Source organism: Sapajus apella, unplaced genomic scaffold (assembly GCF_009761245.1).
Source record: "Sapajus apella isolate SASKATOON/1434 unplaced genomic scaffold, GSC_monkey_1.0 scaffold25, whole genome shotgun sequence".
NCBI lineage: Eukaryota > Metazoa > Chordata > Mammalia > Primates > Cebidae > Sapajus > Sapajus apella.
Window position 1 is genome coordinate 25,896,055 of NW_022436965.1, and position 24,737 is coordinate 25,920,791.

Here is a 24,737-nt window from a genome sequence, read left to right on the forward strand (position 1 = left end):
GATGATCACATCTTGTGGGCCCCACCCTCCATAATCTATTGTAAACATTTTGGAAAATAGTGAATGTTTTTCAAGATATCTAAAGTCTACTGACTTGCCTGCCTTAAAAACTCCTGTATAGAAATCGGAAGTCCCAGGAACTCTACAGCTATTTGACAAAGATGAGGTTGACCCAATACTAGAATCCAGAGGACAACGCAAGGAGAGACAAGTAGAAGAGGCATTCTGTTGTGAACCCACTTGTGGAATGGACTCTTTGTTCTACTGACCATTTTTATCCACCCACTTCCTTCGAGCTATAAGAGACTGGAGGCCCCACTCAAATAATCAACTCACCTCCCCAAACTGGCCTTCTCCCAGCTTCTCTTTGAAAGTTAAGAGTTTTCTGGGGAACTCCTCCACAGCCACATCTTTTCCTGAGAGCAGGTCCATGGTGACGGCAGGCACTGAGTATGTGTTGCCTCCTGTCACTCCCTGGAGGTTCACTATGTCAGCCTCTGCATAGTGGGGCACCCCGTCAGGGCCACTGGGCTGGACTGGCTTCACAACGCCACTGCAGCCTGGGAAGACACGGTAACCAGTCTCATTCCACGGAGCACCTGTGGAGATCTCTTCAAGGAAGAAATTCTGAGAGGAGGGCTAAAACATGCCCCTGTGAAAGCCCAAACTGCTTCATGACATTCTTACTTGGAGAATGGTTTTGCTTCCTCTAGAGATTTTCTTCTGGCCTTCAGAATGTAGGACACCATTTTATGTCTCCTTCTTTTCCTCATAATACATGATCATTAACAAATTCTGTGGCTTAACTTGTGGAATTGTGCGGTAAAGCTATAGGAAGGCTCACGGTATATTAGGGTGGGAATACTAAATGTTGAAGGTTTGATCACTTATTTCCTTAATTTTAAGACACTTATTGACTTAACAACTGATTTTAGGTATCGAAAAACTTTCAGATTAAAGACATATGATCTAGTTTCAGACATAGTCTAACTTAGGGAAAAAAATTAAAATATGAGGTGAGGGATGTTTTAGATTTAGGAAATAGATACATTATTTCTATCCACCCTGAGAAATAAATTAGTTTATATCCTTTATTCCTGCTGTCTCTGTGAAATTACTTGAGTTTTAGCAAGCTCTTCTGTGTCTGCTATCCATTGAATGATAAAATAGATATGTTTCCTTTTATCCTTTGAGAAGACCCCTTCAGGCTCCTTCCTGTAAAATCCTATGCTCTTGTATTTAGTCCTATCTGCTTCTACATCCAGCTCAGACATAGCGCCTCTCTCCTGAACACCACAAGTTCTTTTCTACTGACTTGGGTCCCTCAGGTTGATGACCTTAGAGAAAAGCGGCTCTGAGCTTAAGAGGTGACTCCAGCTCCCCTCCTGACATCACTCTGCATCATTTTTTAAAAGACATTGAAATTTGAATCAACTGGAACTACTTACTATTTTACCTTTTATTGTTTCATTTCAAAGCTTTTATTGAGAAAAGGCGAGAAATATTTTACTCTCATAATAAAATCTCATATTTCTCTAGTAAATGTTTACCAAAGAGAAATTAAGAAAAGCAGATAAGTCAAGTAGTTATTCATTTTAGTTGTTTAAATGACTATACCACTGGGAATTTCAGAATGTCTTCGGCTTTCTTTATTTACTTCTCCGGGTGAAAATCCAGTCCTGCCTTTTACCCACTCATGAAATCTGGTGTTGGATGAATACTCTATCTGGGCCTTCTCACTTTCCCGACATGTAAAATGAAGTTAGACTGGTTGGACTGTTTAGGTTCTTCTGGTGTTAACACTTAATTAACATGTTTTATTTTTTTCTTTCTTTTCTGGTATGTGGATCCCTCCACACATCTTATGTTCAGTAGCAAAGAAGAGATGCTCAAATTAGCCCAGGAGCAGCAGCAGACCAAATCTAGAAAGAGAACGTCGACTTCTCAGGAGGTTAGCAGAGACTAAAAATAGGTGCAGTTAACTGGGAGCAAACTGTCATACCTACCTGATGCTTGTCAAGGTTTCTCCCTCTACCTCCTGCCCATCACATCATCCTCACCTGACTCCTCCTCCCCTGGGGCAAATTCTGGGAGTTTTCGTATCAGCCTGGATGGCTCCTGGTAGTCAGGACGAAGGGGGAAGATGCGATCGTAAGTCGAGTTGGACTCTTGTTCACTAGGTGATGAGGAGCGGTTATTGTTGAACATGCTGGAATCACTTGGCAAGGAAAGGCTGACTGTCATTTCATCATCCAGCATCCTCCGAGAAGCCTGGAAGAGAAGAACAAGGAGAAAGGTGTGTTGGCACAAAAGAGATGATCAATTCCTCCCCTTCCTAAACTCAGCTCTTCCACTCAAATGAAATAACCCTTTACTGCTATTTAACCCCAGCACCTCAGCAGCCCTGCACATGCTAGGGATGCAGCCTGGTTTCACAAATGCTTGTGTTATAGAAACTTAGAATAATCCTTCATTTCTTCAAGGTAGAATTTGATCTTCTAATTTCTATGATGTGCTTTCTGAAACATTTTTTAAAAAGCATTATCTTCATAATGCTGTAAGAACCTATCAGTAGCCAAAGATCTCAAAATTACAGAGTTTTCTATGTTTTATTAAATGATGGATTTTGCTGGCTTACCCTTTAACTGCTTGGTTTTGGAATAGATATAAATTGTTTATTAACTTAATAAATGTGCTGTAACACGATGAATCAATAGTTTTACCTGATCATTTTGACACTGAAGATGAGGATAATACTCACCGCCAACCCATATTTTCATTAACCAAAAGTAAAATGGTTACAATATGGGACAGGAAAGCCCTACGTGTCCAGAGATAGCAAAGTAACTTACACCTAATAAAGGAAGGAGAACGACGTAATAACTAATCCTATGGTATCTTATCTAATATAACCTGCCCACTCCATCAAAAGGAAAATGCCAGCACCTGCATGTATGTGACTATTTGAATTGAAACAAGTGAAATGCTCCACTCCAACAAACACAGCTTGGGTGCTCAACAATGCACCTGAGATGTGCACTTTTCCACTATGCTGAAAGGTCCTCTGTTGCAATAATAACCCCAGTATTAAGCAAGAAGCTCAGAACATAGTAGGTACTCAATATATGTGGGTTGAGTCACTCAGAGAAGGAATGTTGAGGACACCAGCAAAAGTATCCTACAAATAATGCTACAGTCTACAGCTATGTTAAGTAATGTTCTTAGAATGTATATGTGGACTTAATGATTTTCCACATAAAATTCTGTCCCCAGGAAAAAATCCTGAGTGTCATTCCAGAGCACCTTGAGTCCTCTTACTCAGGATCTACAAGGGTAGAATTTCTTGGAGGAACAAGTTAAATATTCAAGGGCAAAATCTTTGCTTTACCTTTACGTGGAGATTCCAACATTTCTCTTATAGCCCAAATAGATAATTCCAACAGGCCTCAGAATAAAGACTCAGAGAAGTGTGGTAAATTTTGGCTCACTTTATGTGAAGCCAGAGAACACAGACCCTCCTCCCTTGACTAAAATGTGGTCCTAACAGACTATTTAAGAAGGTCACATAACCTCTTCAAGCTGTCCAATGAACCTTCAGTTCACCACCACCCTCACTCTGGAATGCCTCTGGTCAGGTATTAGGCACTGGTGTGTTCCAGCATTCTAAAGGAGGAAAAGTTTTGATATTTGCCTCATTCCTGCCTTAAGACATGCTCATGACAGTGAGTGAGTCTCTGTGGATTTTGTCTTTCAGTCTTCTGTTGCTATTTGAGAATTGAAAGCTTTAATGTTTTCAGACTGGGAGACATACTTGTGGGAAGCAAGGAGACCTTCTCTTCCATGAAACATTCCTGCGTGAAAACCTTAAAACAAACATCAGCCATCTCAGGAACCCGAGTATGACACAGGTCAGAAGGAATTGCAGTCTACTCATCAGAATTGCTCCTCCTCACCTCTGATTTGAGCCATTTTTCTGCCATCCTACATCTAGAAAGCTCTGGAGACTCAAGCCCATTCTCAAGTGCCTTTTTCTCTCCTGTGGAATAAAGGCTCCACACAGGAATTGATCTCCCCTGAGACCTCACCCCCAAACACAGAAATCAATCAGGATTTCTCCTCCTTCCTGTTCCCTGCCTGCAGAGGCAGTTGAAAACCTCACAGCTCAGAGTTTCTGTGACCTCTCCTAGTCCATGTCTATTGAGAGGAACTCATTGACCAGGATAGGTGACCATGGCCAAAGGTAGAAACACTTACTCATCAGCAGACCCCAAGAGAATCAGACACTAAGAAACAGTGAGTTGCTATTTGGTACAAGAAACCAAACAAGTCATAGATATTCCATCTTTGATGAAATGAATATAGTTTTGAAGACAGAAATCAAGGCATTTCAATATTAACAATTGGAAAACGCATAGAAGACTGGATACTAGTTGTATGACCTTGAGCACATCACATTTTCTCATCAGAAAAATAGTTAAATGTAACAATGCCCATGAGTTACTACTCAATGAGGTGTATATAAAATTGTACATGAGGAAAAAGTCTGCCTCTTATAAAGTGTTAGACAATGTAAAAAGTTATTCAGATCATTTGGCCTAGAGAGAAAGAGTCTGAAGAGGGACTCAGAGAGATACATAATCAAAACCTTCAAGTACACAAAAGTGGAAATTAGAATAGTGAGAAACTTGGCTTGAATATTAATAAAGCTGGATGTTTTTCTACATACATACACACGCACATGCAAACGTGTGCGTGCGCACGCGCGCACACACACACACACAAAACCAAGGCAAACTGAAAAAGAAGAGAAGGAACTTCAACAGCATTATCAGAAATTTCAACTTGGCATAAGGACAGTGATTCTTAACCTTGGATGTGCATCAGAAGCACTTGTTAATTAAAAATATATATATATATGGATGCCTGGACTCCACCCAAAATCCAGTGAATCAGAATTTCAAGGAAAATGCCTGAATTGAGATTAAATGTATTTAAAAGATTTTTCTGCATCTCTGAGGAAGGTTCCAACATCTCCACTCTAAAAATGAGAAAACAGACTTAGCTAATTTTTTTTCTGGCTCCATTTCTGCATTTCCTGATAGCCTCAGTTAGCTTTAACCATTAATACATTTTTGCAATTTGCCTTTTACTCCTGGGACAACAGTGGCTTAAGAAAAAAAGGAGCAGATTCTTGTATCTGCCTATTCTGCACCTCCTCACCTTCTCCAGCATTTTCTGCCAGAACTGCCTCCAGAGTATGATGACAATGATGGCCAGGAGGATGAAGATGATGGCCACCAGGCAGCCAATCAGGATCCGAGTGTTGCTGTCATCAACTTTAAGCATTGGATCTGTGACCAGGGAGAGAAGGCAGAGAATACAATCATCCCACAGGTCAAGTAAGAGAGTATGAGGGACTGGACTGAAAATATGGAGGTAGACTCTGTAGCTTGAGGAAAATTCTAGAAGATGCCACCTTACTACTTCTGCTTATTCTTACTCTTGCTACTGTTTTATTACTTTTTTTCCCCCTGAGACAGAGTTTTGCTCTTGTTGCCCAGGCTGGAGTGCAATGGCATAATCTCGGCTCACTGCAACCTCTGCCTCCCAGGTTCAAGTGATTCTCTTGCCTCAGCCTCCCGAGTAGCTGGGATTACAGGCATGCACCACCACACCTGGTTAATTTTTGTATTTTTTGTAGAGACAGGGTTTCACCATGTTGGCCAGGCTGGTCTCAAACTCCTGACCTTCTGATCTGCCTGCCTGTACCTTCCAAAGTACTGGGATTACAGGTGTGAGCCACCACACCCAGCCTGTTTTATTACTTTGTTCCCATATGCTACTTCCCTCTTCCACAAGACAGTAGCCTCCCCCTCTCCATGTCAGACAGGATAATGGTGAGTTTTTCTATTCTTCCCAAAATCTGTCACTATATTATTATGGCCTGAGTCTACAGTCCCGTAATCACACCTCATGAAAAACAGGTGAGGGACTAGTTTCACCCTCTGCATTCTTTGAGACATGCCAAGGTAGCTCAAAGTCCTCTTTGGACACATTCAATCACATGCTTCCCACATTGCTGGCTGGCGTCACCAACGACTGCCTAAAGCAATGCATACATGGCATATGTATCTCCAATTAGAGAGACCAGTATTTTGTTTCTTAGACTTCTACTCATTCTTAGAAATCCCCACTATGGGTCTCACATAGGAATGTCCCTTTCCCTGTTTCTGACCCCAAATTCCCAGTCTTTCATGTAGAAATTGGGTCAACTCCAGACTGTGCCTCAGTTAAAGAAGCACATAAAACAGTAGTGAAGAGAATATGTTTGGATCCATATCTTGGAGGTAGACAGTCCTACCTTTCCAGGGCTACTCTTCATCCAAAGCCACCTGGTGTAAAGCCTCTCACACAGCCAGGGCTTTGCAAATCTCCACCCTTCTTCATCCTCCAGGAAGCCCCTTCAACTTAATTTGTATAATTTAGGAATCACACATACCATAGGTTGTGGGTGCCATAGGAGAGGTGGGTAGGGCTCCAGAGTTGTTGTACATTGCAGCATCTGTTATAAAACAAGGGTGAGTCAGAACCAGGGAGAAGACAGATAGCTAGTGTTTTCTCTGGAGGCATATTGTGACCTAGCACATCGAGAGATCAATTTAGTGGGTTGCCATCAGCCTTCTAAAAAAAATAAAATCATAAATACATTAAATAAAAATATCACCCTTCATCTAAATAGTAAGGGCTAGTTTTTCTCTATAAAATTTTTGTTTCATATATTACATACTAGGTGCTATGGTACAAAAGGTTTAAGAAACAGCAATTCAAAGGGCTGTGACCACACATGATCATAAAGCATAAGCAGCAGGACCCAAATTCCGCAAAAATATAGAGAAAATACAGTGGGTAAATGGGCAAGGGACAGACAGTGTTAAGATGCTTTTCCCTTCAAGAAAAAGAGTCTCCACTATGCCTCATTGGCCTAGCCCTCCAATTTATGAATTAAAGCTTTATCTTTATCAATATTTACTGACATTGGAGTGTCCTTTACTGTGATTTTGCAGCTTCTGAGACTAAACCACAAAAGTGTATTTGCCAGATTGATGTTGGCAGCTTTGCCAGAATTATTTCCTCTGATTTATCTAATCAAGGGGGTCAAGAATTAGAATACGTTTTTCCTTTCTAAAAGATATTTCTTCCAAGTATCCTAATTTTTCTTAACATTATTATGTAAATAAGGAGGTAACTGGCATCTGCATGTGCTTTCTGAGTTCGGTTGTCAGGCTCCAGTGAAAACTAACATTATTAAGACATTGGATTTAAAGCTCAGGAGACCCCAGGAGTCAAAAACTATGGTTCATAGCTATAATTAGCTATAATAAGTGTACCAATTACTCTGCCAGGAGAATTCCTGAGGATGGGTGGGAATCTATTTGTCCCCTAGTTAACGCTTACAGTATAAGTGGTACTGACTTTGAGCATCTTGATTTCTACTCTCAGTAGATACTCAGATAAAATAATCAATCCATTTACTCTAAGAGGAAATTCTTAGCACAGAGGCATTTAAACACCAAACCTGTTTTCCTAAAAATATGTTCTATTTTCTTATCAGTACATCTTAATAGGCAAACCATCTTGAAATTTTCTTCCTTTAAAAATCAAATCTGAAATGATGGGTTCTTTTGGTTTATCTGGTGTTTTTGGTGTTAACAGGGTCTCACTCTGTCACCCAAGCTGGAGTGCCGTGGTGCAATTTTGACCCACTGCAAGCTCTGCCTCTGGGGCTCAGGTGATCCTCCTGCCTCAGCCTCCCTAGCTGGTACTACAAGCATGTGCCACCACACCCAGCTAATTTTTGCAGTTTTTGCAGAGACAGGGTTTCTCCATGTTGCCCAGGCTAGTCTCAAACTCTTGAGTACAAGCAATCTTCCTGCCTTGGCCTCCCAAAGTGTTGTTTATCTTTAAATTCGTCTCTTCATCTCTCTTATGTTATTTTACACCTGGACTTTTCTTCCAGGCCCAGTACAAGTCTCATTCCTTTGATACTGTCTATGACAAACCCACTCTAGTGCCCTTTCTCCTTCTGACCCTTTATTGTTTGTATTACTTTGGACATTTTTTTTAAAGCACTGTGTATCTTTTTTCTCCCCATCTAAAATTTAATGGTATGAACAATGTTCTAAATGCCTTTTAACTTTTCAAGATTTCACAGTTTCTGGCTCCAGGAATTTCAGTCACTATTTGCTACTGTTACTGTTAATCAAAAGTAGTGTTTAGAGTTTAAAATGAATACTTAAAATTTGAAATAATCAAAATACAATTAACCTAACTGTATATCACATGATGACATAACTATATACAGAAAAGAATTATCCTAATGTTACTCAACTGACCTTAGAACATAGTACTTTGACTACACATTCTTAGTAGGATACATTCTCAGGACAAAGAAAAGAGAATTGCAAATAAATCGTAATGCTCAATAGTTATGCTGTTAGTAATAATATTGGTATTGCTTTTCGAATAGTAAGATGAAGAAAATGCTGCTAACATTGTTAGAAAACATGATATTTAGCATAAATAATAGAGATGAAAGCATAAAATCAAATTTAAATGAAAACCTTATCTTTAATTTGAATTGGAAGTAACAAGGTGAACTCACAATCTTTTTCTTTTTAAAAATACATATTTCATTGCTTTCTTCCACTGAAAAATCCAAGAAACAAAGACAACCTATTGGCAATGAGCATCCCTATTGCCCAGTTTATGGTATCTAAATACCATTTACTACTAAAAGGAATCAGAATTTCTTGAAGAAATGGTTGATTCCATGTCGGGGGTAGTACATGTTCAAAATGAGCTTGAAATACCTTGTTCTTTCAGAAAAAAAGAAAGTTATCAAAGGCTTCTAGGGTCAGATTCAAAGAGCAAAGAGCCCCTTTAAAAATGCAAGCTCTAGTTAAAGACAGCACAACTTGAGTGTTAAAAAGAACAATGGCTGGGCTTAGTGGCTCATGTCTGTAATTCTAACACTTTGGGAGGCCAGGGCAGGCAGATCACTTGAAGTTAGGAGTTGGTGACCAATCTGGCCAACATGGCAAAACCCTGTCTTTACTAAAAATAGAAAAATTAGCCAGGTGCAGAATGAGGCACCTGTAATCCTAGCTACTTGGGAGGATGCGGCAAGAGAATCACTTGAACCCAGGAGGCAGGGTTGCTGTGAGCCAAGACTGCACAACTGCACTCCAGCCTGGAAAACAGAGCGAGACTCTGTCTCAAAAAAAACGAAGAAGAAGAATAGCTGCAATCAATTTAACATTAAATTTACAAAAACAATGAGTTTATAATGAAGAGTTACATGAAACATTTTTTTCACTTCATTGCTTTCTTCCACCAAAAAGTCCAAGAAACAATGACAACCTATTAGCAATGAGCATTCCTATAGCCCAGTTTGTAGTATCAAAATACCATTTCCTACAAAAAGGAATCAAGATTTCTTGAAAAAATAGTACTATACTCTCTTTTTAAAAAATACTTTCTAAGAAGAGTTACATGAATATTTGTTCACTTCCATTCTCATCCCTACCTCTCCACAAGTAAAACTAGCCACACAAAGGATTCACTGTATCCAGCAACGAGAAGCCACCTGTACAATCCCACTCCTCTCAGAGACCTGCTAATGAGATGTTCTGGGTCTGTGCCTTCCTCCTTCATCACCTTTCTCCCACTTCCCAAAGGGGACCTGAGCTCCCTACCTGATTGGAAGGTGATCTCACTGAACATCATCCAGGTATCAGCAAAATGGTATTGGCACTTGATGGCACTGGCCATTCGGTGGTGGAGAGGCACCGTGACAAAGCGAGCGCTGGGGTTGACGTCATCCAGGACAAGGGGGAAGGAAATGGCATTAGGTTCCCACTCATTGGCATCAGAGCGGAAGTAGCACTGTACCTCCTTAAAGATCTTCACACCTTTAGCAAACATGTTGTTGCAGTGGACCTGGTAGAGAGAGATGCATTTGAGTGATAGGTTGGCCCTGCTAAGTTGCACAGGGACACAGTGCCAGCCAACTCAGTAAGAGTCAAGACCTGCTGTTTTTGTGAACACCACCCTTGGTGAATAGTTGGTGTTCTGCAGTCTTCTGGATTTTTCCTTCTAGGAACCTCACAGTGGCAGTGATAGTTGGTCAGGCCTCATAAAGCCTGGGCCGCAACCCTTGTTACCTGTATGCACTGTCTGCCCTTCACCACCTCACTTCATGTTGCTGGCCTGCAGTTTCCTCATCTGTTAAATGAGGACTGCAGCCTCTTCTCAGGCCCTTCCTTGCCTTGAACTCTCTCCAGTCTATGATCTTCTCAATCGCAGTTGCTGTCTACCCTGATTCGAGCTAGTTTGAACTGAGGTAAGAGGAAGACTGCCATCTGCTTCCTTCTCGGTACATTTTAGAGCCAGCCTACTTCTTTTCAACAGGGCTAGGTGAGAGACCTGAAATAATATACAATCCAAAACAATTTCATATTTTGTTTTAGAAAAAAAACGTGTGTGAGTGTGTATACGTATATATGTATACACACATACATATATATATGAGTTAATCACACATTCATGGAAGAGCTTTAACCCAGCATCTTTACTCCACATATATATATGTGTGTATATAGATGTATAAATATATACATATGTTTGTGTGTGTGTATATATATATATATATATACACACACATCTACACACACACAACTGCACTAGTAAAAAGATAAATATAATCTTTAACCTAAAAATTAATTTTTTTCACCTGACATTAAAAGAAATTAAAGCATTTTTAGGGGCCTTAAAAAATCTGTGGGCCCTGGACACTGTGTTATTGTACCTAATGAATATGTCACTTAGTGTTAGAGCAACAACAACAAAAAAATGAGAGCTCACTGACCTAACTACCTTACACACAAATGAAGAATCGCACCCTTAGAGAAGAAGTGACTTGTGAAATGTATTTAGCTAGTTAGTAACAGAATATGTCACTGAACCGGTATCAGCCTAGGCTTCTTTCTAGCATGCCTTTTCTCTACAACACTATGATGTGTGCGTCCTTAAAGAAGTTCTACCACACCCGACTCCACTGACCTTCATGGTAGTGAAATTCCTGATGCGGTCAAATTCAAACATGATCTCAATGTAGCCATTGGTGGCACTCTCGTTCCGCCAGCCCACATAGTCATAGCCGGGCCACACGTGGTATTCATGGGTCTGGGTGAAATCATCCAGGCCAGATACACCATCTGTCAACTGGCCTAGCCCTTCCGTCATGCTGCTCAGGCCAAGAGAAGGGTGGGGAAAGGAGAGAGAAATCTGAGTTAATTACACATTCATGGAAGAACTTTTACCCAGCATCTTTATCCAGATTTTGTAAGAGCTTATTATCTTGGAATTGGAGGATTATAAATAATCAAATTTGTATAATAGTACTGACTAGTTTATCTTACATCAATGGAGAATTAAGAATTTCATATTAGTAACTTTTATAAAATATTTGATGCTTACCCCTTTAGTAGTAAAACTTTTAAACAACATCTTATCATTTAATATGAAAAGCTTTCTATAATCTGTTGCACCTTGCCTATTCTTATATTCTGGATATGTCTTCACATAATGACTCAATATTATCAAATGCATTTGATGAATTAATTCATTGAGTAAATGATGAAATGGATAAATGCAGAGAATGAATACTACCATACATAGCACCACTTGCCCCATTGTCAAATAAATGTTTCCAGAGCTTAGTTCTGACTCTCCTTTAACTACATATTGTCATTGTTCAGTGAATCAATTTCAGAGAAGCCAGTCACGCTCTCTTCCATTCTACATATTCAGCGACCCAATTTGATATTAAACTACAGGGGGGGGAACATAATCTCTAAGTGTAAATCATAATTTCTATTTATTTTTAGTTAAATTTGTAGGATACTAGACCCAGGAAGTAAGATGTATGGATTTCATGAGAATCCCAGGTATCAGATTTAGGTTTGTGTTCCAGCTTAGCAGCCTTTTTTGACTTCTGAGTAAAAGGCTCTGTTTTAAAGGCTGAGGTTGCCAGAAGACTGACTGATGAATGGAATATAACTGCATTTATACTTATTTGACTATTTGGAGGACACAAAGAGGCTCCTTCCTTCTTTTTATGGAGGGACAGAGCAAGACTCCATCATGTGGAACTTCTCTTTCCTCAAGCTCTGCATCTCAAACTTCGGCAGATGTGACACAAATCTCCCAAATAAAGAGATTGGGATACTCACCCTCAAGCTATAATGGGTGTGACCCTTGAGGTTTATAACCAGATCAATAATAGGTAAAATTTGTGAATTGCAAAAAAAATAAAAATAAAAAATACTAAGGGTGATTATGCCAGCCTTTTAAAATATATTTATTCACTAAAAAATGTTTGGTAAATTATAAAATTGGACTGGCCTTATCCACAGTGACCAGAGCCTGGATCTCCCTTCCAAGGTTTTGCCATCTTTTTCTTCTCTCTACAGATCAGAAAGCTAGGAGAATATAAGTTTACTTGCAATAAATATATTTCCAATTATCCCCAGAAAAATAAATCCCATGAAAGTCTTATGAAAAGCAACACAAATTAAAAGAAATGCCTGTTCAGTTTCCCCTTGGCCAAAATTAAATCAAGCGGAGACGGGATAAGAAAAGAGATTTTCCGTGTTTGTATATCTTAGAGTTATTAAAATCACTAGCAGGTATCTATTACTCTTGAATTTTTTAAAACAAAACAGTAACCTTTGGTAATATGACTATTTCCTGAGACTCTGATGAATGTCATCTCACAGTGGCTGAGAGGATCTCTACACTCAGCCACCTCCACCAGATATTTTATTACCTCAATTATTAAATGAAAGCCAATTATATCTAAATTTTTGTCATGTTAAAAAATCCTTCCCCTGGAGTTCAAAGCTGCAATTCCAGCTACCTTCCTTATTTCTCTACTGAAAGTCTTGTCAGTCTCATAGACTTACACCCCAAACTAAATCCATCATCCTCCCCTATTAACTAAATCTTTCATGTTGGTTTCCCTTTTCTATAAATTATACTTCTCTTTCATAGTAACTGAAAGTGCTTGGTGCATACTAAGCACGCAAAATATATTTGTTGAATGAATAAACGTCAGCCCCATTGTGTCAGTCACTTAGACTGCCAGGCTTCATCTAACTCTTTTTCACACCCTACTCTATACCCCATACATCCAATCAGATTGCAAATGTTGTCCAAACGAGTCTATTTTCCTCATTTCCTCATAACAGTCACAGTCATGGCCTTGGTCATTAATTCTTTTTACTTGACAGAACTCAGAGTTTTAAAATGTTCCTCATCACCTCCTCATTCCATTCAAATCTAACCTGTGCATGCTGCTTGATTAATCTGTCTAAAGCACGGCTCCAAATCCTGTCCTTCCCCAGCTTGAAAAGTCTTCAATGACTCATTACGTTAATGATAAATGTTTATAAAGAGCAAGAATAGCAACTTCTCCTCTTCCTCTTCCTCCTTTTCTTGCTCCTTTTGGCCTTGACTTCAGGTTCCTTCAAAATATGGCATAATTCTCTTTGTTAACACTTCTCCTGTACTACTTTGCCACATAAATAATGGTCCATGGTTAAATCAACCGTTGATTTCTTCCAGATAGTCCCCTAAACTTTATAACCATGATTCTTTTTACCTCATGCTATTCCCTCTGCCTAAAATTCCATTTCAAGGTTCTGTACCTGTGAAAATTCTACCCATCCTTTAAGACCCAATTCAGATTTATCTGTTCTACCATATCTTTACTGGTCCTTCAGTCAGAAAAACGTTAATCAGATAACAGCTTGCATGCGTACATCAATTTATCTTATGAAATGCTTTTCATACACATTTTAATCCCAGCAAACAGAAGTAACTTTTATTATATAAAATCCAGATGTTTTCATCCCCATTTGTGTGCTTTCCTACTACAGTTTACTTTTTCCTTTGAATCTCAAAGCAATCATAGGCTATCTGTTGCTCATACACTTGAATCATAGTAACTTACATTCTGTTTTAGCCCCTACTTCCAATTGTGAGCTCTTTAAAGGTAGTATCGGTGACTTCATTACCTTTGAATACCTAACATGCCTGGCCAAACTCCTTGTATTTAGTAACAGTTGATTGACAAAGGCTTATGAAATTAAACTGAATTTGATTGATCTCTGATATCCTCTATGCCTTGAATATATGCCTGTTGGGGTGTGACTGAGTGAAATTATGCCAAGACAGTTTAAACAAACAGGAACAAACAGTGACTAAGAAGATGGAAAGGAAGTGACTAGGAGTAGAAAAGTGGATGAATCAGGCCTTCACCCAGGAGATGGCAGCTAGAGGGCAATAGTTCGTTCTCCACACTGAAGCCAATGTAAGGCTGTAATTCCACACTCCCTTCCTGAGCCTCACCAGTATCTCCTCTTGACTCCTGTCAACCTCCATCATCTGGTCTGGTCTTCACTGTGGTCTGACTTTTCTCCCAGGCTCATTTTGCAGATACAGACCAAGCTTAGAAAAGTGTTAGCATGGGATAGAAGAATGGCAAGGCTTGAAGTCTTCAAGCGAAATGGGATAAGTGGGAGCATCCCTTATCCATCCCTAAGTTCCAACTGTATCTGGTTACACTTCTTCGCCGTGGCCCTCCATCGACCCACTTCAGGCTTACCCATTGTTCCATTCTGTTCTTCTCAGCTCCACCTTCTACTGTAGTCAGGCCAGTCTTGCCTTCAGCCCTCCTTCCTTTCTTCTGCTGCCTTCTACCTACCTTCCTCTGCTACAATTCTCATCTTGCCCTAGAAACTTTCCTTGTCTGTTGTAAGCCTTACTAGTCCCCTTTTTACAATTTTCAAAGCATTTATATTTATAAGGTCTATTCTTTCTGATTTTTTGACCTGCCCAGAGTATCATTACTTCAATTCTCTGGCCTTTTGTTTCCATAAGTAGGCCAATATTTGTGTCAAACCACATGTCCTGTTTTGAGGGTCAAAAATATGGCTATTATACTTAGAGTCATATCACAAACTCTAGCCCTTGCTTTGTGTAATTGATTGTTTTCTTGGTAATTAACTTGTCTTCCCAAACTAGGTTTTAGGTTCCCTGGAAATAAAGGTCGTGTATATTCCTTCACCTAAATTATCTCCAAATGCCTTGTACAGGAACTAAATAAATACTGATTGGTTGATTGATTATTGATCCCAAGACATGATAAAATATTATGCTCTCCTAGTGGCCAGTTTCCCATTCTGATTATCAAAGTTTCCCAGGATTTACCTGTACCCAACAGCTCCATCATAGACAGAATCATTCAGATAAATGATGGAGCCCCCAGGGAGTACAAACTGCTGCCCAGCTGGAGCATTGTATGACACCAAGCCATCTGCAAAGGAAACACAGCCAGGTGAGTGCCTACTACCCAGGTCCATTACCTGAGAAAACTATGTGAGTTTCAAGGGTACAAGCTTGCACAGCATGTCCAGCAGGACCCCATCTGGGCACCCAGGGAGCACTGTGGAGAAGCGCCCCTCAGTGGCAGTCAGCATGATGACTCTGAATGCATGACTCTGGGTGTGGGGCACCAAGCACTGGGATAATGAGCAATGCTTCTGTCTCTACTCTTCCCAAGAGGGAATCACCATTTCGGGAGTAACTGATCCCGTTATGATAAGATTGCCTTCATTTCCCAGAAGTCAGAGTCTTTAATAAGGTCTATAGGCTTTCTGGGCAAGTGACCTACCTAGCCACACACAGCCATAAAGCTCCACCCTCATGCACACATTCATGGAGTGGTCAGTGACTGGAATGAACCGGACAAATCTGGCCACAATAGGCGGCTCCAAGTCCTTTAGGAAAATGTCATAGGGGTTACTATTTCCATCCAGCACCTGGGGAGAGAGAAGAGAAAGAGTAATGAGGTGGTATTAAATTATGTTCACTTTTCTTCACCTCCCCACCCTTTTGATGGGCTTCCTCTTCTCAATTCAAGGAGCAGAATACATCTACTCCACTTTACCCATGGCCTTCATATTCCTTCCCTGCATTCCTCACCCTGGGTCATACATTTACAAGGGCATGCCTGGTCTGTGGACACACATACCCACACAAACAACCCATACCCTTCTTCTCCTAGCCTAAGTCAAAACATGGTCGTGGACATCCCAGGGTCTGGATGTCTCTACTTCCTACCTGTTTCCCATGACGGTTCCGCCAAGAGATCCAGCGAGTGCCATCCCGACTGTAGTTGATCTTGTACATGGGGGCAAACTCAATGCCGTGACCCCCTGCATGGCGCCCCTGGGTCCCCACCAGAGTGATAAAATGGAGGGTATGTAAGTCAATCTGTAGAAACTCCTTCAGGTCATCAGGTTCCACTGGAATCTCAGGGCACCAGGCTCCATCCCCTTCTTCTGAGTCCAGCCTTGAAAGGTGAGGGTTGGGGAGAGAGGGAGCAACCATGAAACCACAGAGCTGTTTACTGGTTCATAGGCAAGCAGCTGCCCTGTACTGAGGGGAGAGAGCAGACTGCCCAGCTCTTATAAACTTTTCAGGTTATCGCCACAGTTTTCACTGCCACCACAGTACCCATTTGTGGTCAGATCCCTTTCCCTGGAGTACCAAGAAACCCTGAGAGACAGTCCCCACCAGTGAGCTAGAGGCCTTCAGATCACGTGTAGCCTTCATTCTCCATCCTGATTTAGAGGTCCAAAGAGAAATAAAACTCTTCCTACCTTCTGTTCCCCCATAAGTTATTTCATATCTCCCTTCCCACATTCAAACTCAGTCTAACAAAGCTAGCCACCCTTTGCTTGGACATCAAGTTATGGCAGTAGGGAGGAGGGATAGTAGGGTCTCCAGTGTGGGTTATGCAATGCAGCAGGATGGGCATCGCAGACCAGCCAGGAGCCATAGAAACACATGGGGAGGATGAGGGTGAAGAGCATGTCAAGGAAGTAGTAAATAATCTGGTTTCATTTTATTACCTCCAGCCTGAGCAAAATTGTGAAATTATTATAAAGTTTATTCTGAGAACCTCCTACCACTTTCTCTCCCCTAGAATGTTCCTTTTTCCCACAGATATCACCCATTCATTTGTCACTCCCTTTCAATTCCACCAACCATCACTCTAGTCTTTCATATACTAAGAAATTATGGGGAAGGTTCGTCAGGATTGCTTTTCTTATGGGTACTTCCATTTAAATAAAACCGACACTTCACACCAAAATAATTAGATTCCAGAAGAGTGTTGTGTCCAACCAGTAGAGCAGTAGGGAGTTTATTGATGTAGAAGACCCCTGAATCAATCACCCCAGGAAACTGCCACACTTTGTCTATGGGTAAGGATGGCCCTCCCATGTGAGAGATCCTTGAGAGAGGGAGAGAACTTGTTGGAGGCCTCAATGCCTAGTTAAGCCCTTGATGCTTTGCAGTGAGTGATGTTTCATAGACCCCCTGAGAAGAGGAGTGGATGCTAACTCCCAGTGTCCTACATAATCTGCACCTTCCCATAGCTGCCACTGTTGCCCGCATCCTGCAGCAGCTCATAGTGAGAAAGTCAGGGAAAGCAAATCCACTTCCTATCAATGAACCCATTCATTGTGGCTGATATGGCCCTGGGGCTTCTGTGGTTGAGATGGGGCTGCCAGACAGTACATGTGGCTAAGCCCTGAACTCTCTCCCTGAAAACCCAGAGAGCAGGACAGGCCCACTTGCTGTCCATCCTTCATTCTCAACAGCTCCTGCCAATGACACCACCTTCCCTTCCCCAGCCCCTTAGGTTAGGAATCTGTGCCCAGGAAATCTGTCCAACCCCAGAACATGAGCTGTCTTGAAGTAGCCATCCTCACCTTCCATATTTGGCAGCTGTGGACTCTGACCACTGACTGGAAGCTGTGATGTCCTCATCTGGAATCTGGCCTCCTGACATGCCCAGAGGATAGCGGCATACAGCTAGACCAAGAAAAACCAAAGAGAAGAGAGAGGACATGCTTTTATTTTTATTTCCAGAGTCCCCTAGGAAGAATGTCACTGAATATTGAACATGGAATAAGAGAATTTACATCTTCCTAAATCCCCCTATGGCCCCAGTTTGACCACCCTGACTATCAGACTTGTCTTCCTGGCCTTGACTCCAAATACAATTTGGGCCTCCAAGATTTGACCCCCTAGCCAAATCTATGTTTTGGTTCAAACTCTGACAATTAGTGTAATATAATGTAGTGTGCCAATTTATGCATTGTACTTGTTAATAACCCCAGTGGCCCATCCCATTCCCTTATTAGCAGATGTGCACTTCTAATCAATTTCCCAACAGTAGTGAGGAACCCTCATAATCACCAGGCACCCTTATGATCCAAACAATTATTTTTTAAGTATTTAATTGCGTGAAAACTATAAAGCAAATGAAGGGATCAAACATACATTTTTGGCCCCATTTAGAGCCATGTTCCGGCTCCTGGCTAAAAACAGCGACTTCTGGATACAGACTTCTACTTTCAACCAAAGACAGAGTAACAGAGACCAGGTTTACTCTCCAGCGTGAAACAACCAAAAAGGACAAAGTATACGAAAAATTATGTTTTAAGATAATGAGCATCTGAAAACAAAGAACAACAATCTGAGAGTCAGGAAACAAGAACGTCGAGCCCTACGGTGGCCTCAGCTTACTGGCATGAGAGTGTGTTCAGGATACAATATAATGAATGAGAGCTCAGGCAGAGTCTGGAGAATTTGCAAAGTTGAGGAGACAAAAATGAGAGTCCACAGAGGTAAAGGAAGCTAGAGTTCTTCGGACATTGGGCTGCCAGATAAAATATGGTATGCTTGGTTAAATTTGAATTTCAGATAAGCAACAAAAAGTTTTGAAGTGTAAGTATGTCCCATGCTATAAAAAATTATCAGGCATGTGAAAAAGCAGAAAAATAAAACCCACTGTGAGAAAGAAAAAAAAAAGAACAATTGAAACAGATTGAGAGCTGACTATGTTTCAAAATCCCAAATGACATTTGTTACAGAAATTATTTTAAATCCTAAAATTTATATGGTGCCACAAAAAGTTTCAAAATAGTCTAAGTAATCTTGAAAAAGAAGAACACAATCAGAAGTATCACACATTCTAATTTCAAAATATTTTAGAAAGTTACTTAAAACAGTATGGTACCTGAAAAAACAGACATATAGATCAATAGAACAGAATAGAGAGCCTGGAAGTCACCCACACAGGTCAACAAGAGTGTCAAAAATATACAATGGGCAAAAAAGTTATCAATAAATGGTGTTGGGAAAACTGGATATCCAAATGCAAGATAAGAAAATTAAACTCTTATACATTGTACCCAAAAATCAACTCAAAATGGATTAGACATTTAAACATGATATCTAAAACCATAAAACCCCTGGAAGAAGATACAGCGTAAAAGCTTAATGACATTGGGGTAGGCAGTGACTTCCTGGAAGTGACACCAAACACATAAGCAACAAAAGCAAAAGCAGGTAGAACTACAATTGAATAACAGCAACAAAAACTTCTGTACAGCAAAGGAAAACAGTCTTCTTTGAAGAAGACATACAAATGGCCAAGTTATATGAAAAGGTGTCCAACCTCACTAATCATTAGGGAAATGCATTTTAAAACCATAATAAGATATCCCCTTATACATGTCAGGATGACGATCATCAACAAAAATGAAAGATAACAAATATTGGCAAGGATGTAGAGTAATTGGAAGCCTTATAAACTGTTAGCGGGAATGTAAAATGATGCAGTCACTATAGAAAACAGAATGGAGGCTCCTCAAAAAATTAAAAATAGAAATACCATATGCTCCAGCAGTCCCACTTCTGGTATACACCCAAGATTATCTAAATCAGCATCTTGAAGAGATGTCTACCCTTCCATGTTCATTGGAGCACTATTCACAAAAGCCGAGGCATGGAAAAAACGCAAACGACTATCAACAGATAAGTGGATACAGAAAATGTGGGTTACACATGCAATGGAATGTTATTCAACTTTAAAAAAGAAAGAAATCCTACCATTTGTGACCACATGGTTGAACCTGGTAGACATAATTTTAAGTGAAATAAACCAGCCATAGAAGGACAAATACTGCATGATTCCACATATGTAAGGTATCAAAAATAGCCTAACTCATAGAAACAGAAAGTAGAATGGTGGTTGCCAGGCGTTGGGAGGAAAAGGAAATGGGGAGTTCCTATTCAAGGGATATAAATTTCAGTTATACGAGATTAATACATTCTAGAGATCCACTGTACAACATTGTGCCTATACTTAATTACACTTAAAAACTTGTTAAGAGAGCAGGTCTTATTAAATGTTTCTATAATCACCATCATCATCATCGTCATCATCATTATGATTACCATCATAAAGAACTGAGTGCATTTTAACCCCAGGCACTTCACTTGTGCCACCCTAGACGATGCCTTGCTATTCAGTGTTAAAATGAACTATTGAAGCATGCTACAACAGCACAGATAAATTTCAAAACAATTATGCTTAGTAAAAAAAGTCAAACCAAAAAAGTACATACGGTATGCTTCCATTTATATGTAACTTTAGAAAACAAAAACAAGTTAATCTATAGTGACAGAAAAAGATCAGTGGTTTCCTGGGGGAAGAAGGAGTGGCCAGAGGAATGATAAAGAGACACAAGCAACTTTTGGCAGTGATGGATGTGGTCATTATCTTGATTATGGTGATGATTTCACGGGTTTATATGTAAGTCAAAACTGGTCAACTCGTCCATTTTTAATGCGTGCAGTCTGTTGTATGTCAATTGTACTTCAATAAAACTATTTTTGAAATAATCTCTAGAGCAAGGTAATTTTTAAGATTTTGATTTGTGTATTTTCACTTTCATTTTCAAAACCCATAGCCAGGGCTTTATGTTCATTCATCCCAGGGCATATTTATATTTACAGGGCAGAAATAAAAAACTGCATAAAGTCAAAGAACTTCCTAGAAGGCCTGCCCTCAGTAAGGGACCAGACGGTGGAGTAGAGGTAGCAGGGAGAAAGGCGAGGCTTCCCTCAGCTTAGAGGGGTCAGAGATAGGCAAATTATAGCACTAACAGATACCAAGCCCCATTTCCTAGAAGTGCCCTGGAGAAGTAGCAAAAATCAAGGGAAAAAAGTTTCACATGAGCGTAGTGCCCAGTCTTGACACAGAAACAGCACAACTGCTGTCCCTAAGGAACATCACGGGCTTGGAGAACAAGGATAACCGCTGCAACCATGATGAACTGAAGACAAGAGTGCCCTCTGCCTGTATCATACCAAGGAAAGCTCCTGGATTCTTATCTCACCCTAAGAAAGGGAAAGATGGCTCTAGACCAAGAATTAGCTGATACTTCCAGAAACTGCAATTAACCAAAACCATAGCAAGAAGTTTTGGCAAGAAACATGGCCATATAACCACTGGAACACTTCCCTGTTCACCTCTGATATGGTTTGGCTGTGTCCCCACCAAGTCTCAACTTGAATTTATCTCCCAGAATTCCCACATGTTGTGGGAGGGACCTAGGGGGAGGTAATTGAATCACTGAGGCCCATCTTTCCCATGCAATTCTCATGATAGTGAATAAGCGTCATGAGATCTGTTGGGTTTATCAAGGGTTTCCGCTTTTGCTTCTCCCTCATTTTTTCTTGCTGCTGCCACGTAAGAAGTGCCTTTCGCCTCCACCAGATTCTAAGGCCTCCCCAGCCAGGGGGAACTGTAAGTCCGATTAAACCTCTTTTTCTTTCCAGTTTTGGGTATGTCTTTCTCATCAGTGTGAAAATGTTTTAATACACCATCTGATACAGTTTGGATATTTGTCCCCACCCAAATCTCATACTGAAAAGTAATCTCAGTGCTGTAGGTGGGGCCTGGTGGGGGGTGTTTGGATCATGGGGGAGGATCTTTCATGAATGGCTTGGGCCATTCCCTTGCTGATAAGTGAACTCTTGCTCTAAGTTCACAGGGCATCTGGTCATTTAAGAGTGTGTGATCCCTTCCCCGCCACCCCACTCTCTCTTGCTCCTGCTTTCACTTCACCTTCTGCCATGATTATAAGCCCCCTGAGGCCTCCTCAGAAGCCCAGCAGATGCCAATGCCATTGCTTGTGCAGCCTCCAGAACTATGAGCCAATTAAGCCTCTTTTCTTAGAAATTGACCAGTCTTGGGTATGCATTTATAGCAATGCAAGAACAGCCTAATACACCATCCACTATGATTTCCAAGTCAGTTTTGAATCACGAGATGAATATAGGAATATAATATTATTTTTCCTATTCTTATCAAAAGTATAATTTCTCTTTAGTAATATGTGCCCACAGATAATCATGGTGCTTGACTCTTAAAGGCAAATCTGAACTGTTTGGGGATGAAGCAACAAATTCTCAGATTCCACCTTCTGAGAAGTGAAATTGAAGAGAAGAGTAAGGGTGAGGAAATACTAACACAGGATGCTAATGGGGCCAAAATTTCCAATGGATGAGATCAATGTACTTTTTGAAAATCACACACAGAAAATGGCCCTCTCAGGAGTCCACTCTGACCCCTCCTTAACACTGATCTTACATGTTGTTGAGTGTGCTAAGTGTTTTAGACCTTGGCACCAGTGACTTAATGAACAAAGAGAGGCTTCTGGAGGCCTTTAACCTGGGCTACATGCCCAGGTCAGTTCATCAGAACACTCACACTGGCATTTAGGACCCAGGCCCAGATACTGATAATGTAGAACTTTACTTACCCTTTGTCACTGTCACCTGTGTATATATCTCCCTCAGGCACTTCCTGGGGAGAAGATCTAGCTGTCCAAGCCAGGCAATCCTGGATCTTTTGGCTTTAGTCCATATCATAGTGTCCCTGATTGCCATCTTGACCCTGATAATAGAATTCTTAACAATTTGCAATGTGGCGTCCCATGGCTTACCTCTGCTTTACCCTTAAAATAACACTATGTGGTAGGCAGGATACCCACCATTACTCTCAAAATATGTACAGGCTGAGCATCTCAAATCCAAAAAGCTCCAAAATCTGATACTTTTTTAACACCAGTATGACACTCGAAGGAAATGCTCATTGGATCATTTTGGATTTTGGATTTGTGGATTTGGGATGCTCACCTGGGTAAGAGTGTGTGTGTGTATATATACCCTATATATATAATGTGTATGTATATAGCCCGCAATATATACATATAAAATGTACCCTGTATGAGAGTCCTATCTTCCCTGCAGGTGGCAAAATTTTGAGGAGGAAAAGCACTGTATCCTTTTCATTTTTATTTCTCAGTGAACGCTGGGGACAAAACAAGTGTTCAAAAATATTTATTGAAAAAATGAAGTAAACTTTAGAGATACATGTAAATAAGGAGTCAAGTTAACATTGAGTAAAATGCAAACTCCCTCCAAAGCTCATCTTCCAGTCTTTTTTTTTTTTTTTTTTTTTTTTTTTTTTTTAACCAGACTCCATTCTTTCAATGACTCAAGCCAAAAGTCTTGAGGCCATCCTTGATTCTTTCAATACCCTGTATCCAGTCCATCAGCTGATACAAGATTCTACTGGCTACCCTAAAAATATTTCCTAGGATATGGGAATATTTTTAGGGTAGGCAGTAAAATCTTCCCACATATTTTACTACCATTATAAGCTCATTCACTATCTTCCACTGACGGGAATAGTACAATAATTTCCTAACTGGGCTCCCTTTGTCCACTTTTTCCTATGTATCTTTTAAAATGTAAGTCAGATCATGAAACTCTTCTGCTCACATTATTCAGAATAGCAAAGACATTAAATCAGCCTAGGTGCCCATCAACAGTGGATTGGATCAAGAAAATGTGGGACAGGCATGGTGGCTCACGCCTATAATCTCAGCACGTTGGGAGGCTGAGGTGGGCAGATCACTTGAGATCAGGAGTTTGAGATCAGCCTGGCCAACCTCTCTCCATTAAAAATACAAAAATTAGCCAGGAATGGCGGTGAGCCCCTGTAATCCCAGCTGCTCGGGAGGCTGAAGAAGGAAAATTTCTTGAACCTGGGAGGCAGAGGTTGCAGCGAGCCAAGATCATGCCACTGCACTTCTGCCTGGGTGACAGAGTGAGACTCCAACTCAAAAAAAAAAAAAAAAAAAAAAAAAAGAAAGAAAAGAAAATATGGTACATATACAGCATGGAATACTATGTAGCCATAAAAAATGTAAATCAGATCATGAAACTCTTCTGTTCATGCTATTCACAATAGTGAAGACATGGAATCAGATGCCCCCTGGCTGTCTTGGACCTTGTCCCTGCCCCACTTTCCCCATCAGTCATAATGGCCTCCTTGTTGTTCCTCAAACACACTAAGTGTGCTTCTCCTTCAGGAATTTTCATGTACTGGTAACTGTCTAATTCAGTAAAGCAAGAATCTTCACAGAGTTGAGAAAAGAGAAGTGAAATACCACACTGCCCATTTTTTCACGTATTACTATCTCTGAAATCTGGATGCGATTCGCAAGCATATAGTGTCACAGTTGAACTGGCAGTAGTTTTTTTTTTTCTTTCTTAGAGGCACATAAAGTAATGACGCGTCTTAGAGTCATGAGTTTCTTAACTTCAGCGAAACGCAGTAATAATAACATCTATTTAAAAGCATTTATCAAGTGTCAGACGATATAAGCATTTTCCACCCA

General features: G+C 40.4%; 1 protein-coding gene across 3 annotated transcripts in view; it reads right to left on the bottom strand.

Annotated features, from left to right (window-relative positions):
- The window catches only part of DDR2 (discoidin domain receptor tyrosine kinase 2), a 150,865-nt gene that overhangs the window by 14,345 nt on the left and 111,783 nt on the right, over positions 1 to 24,737 (bottom strand). For all 3 annotated transcript variants that reach the window (XM_032291557.1, XM_032291559.1, XM_032291558.1), the window contains 10 exons: positions 17,904 to 18,006; positions 16,246 to 16,477; positions 15,797 to 15,944; positions 15,334 to 15,439; positions 11,122 to 11,305; positions 9,756 to 9,999; positions 6,500 to 6,562; positions 5,221 to 5,351; positions 2,061 to 2,271; positions 337 to 560 (listed from right to left, as the gene is read on the bottom strand). In XM_032291557.1, coding sequence (XP_032147448.1) covers positions 337 to 560; positions 2,061 to 2,271; positions 5,221 to 5,351; positions 6,500 to 6,562; positions 9,756 to 9,999; positions 11,122 to 11,305; positions 15,334 to 15,439; positions 15,797 to 15,944; positions 16,246 to 16,477; positions 17,904 to 18,006 — 1,646 coding nt within the window. The remainder of the gene's footprint in view (positions 1 to 336; positions 561 to 2,060; positions 2,272 to 5,220; positions 5,352 to 6,499; positions 6,563 to 9,755; positions 10,000 to 11,121; positions 11,306 to 15,333; positions 15,440 to 15,796; positions 15,945 to 16,245; positions 16,478 to 17,903; positions 18,007 to 24,737) is intronic.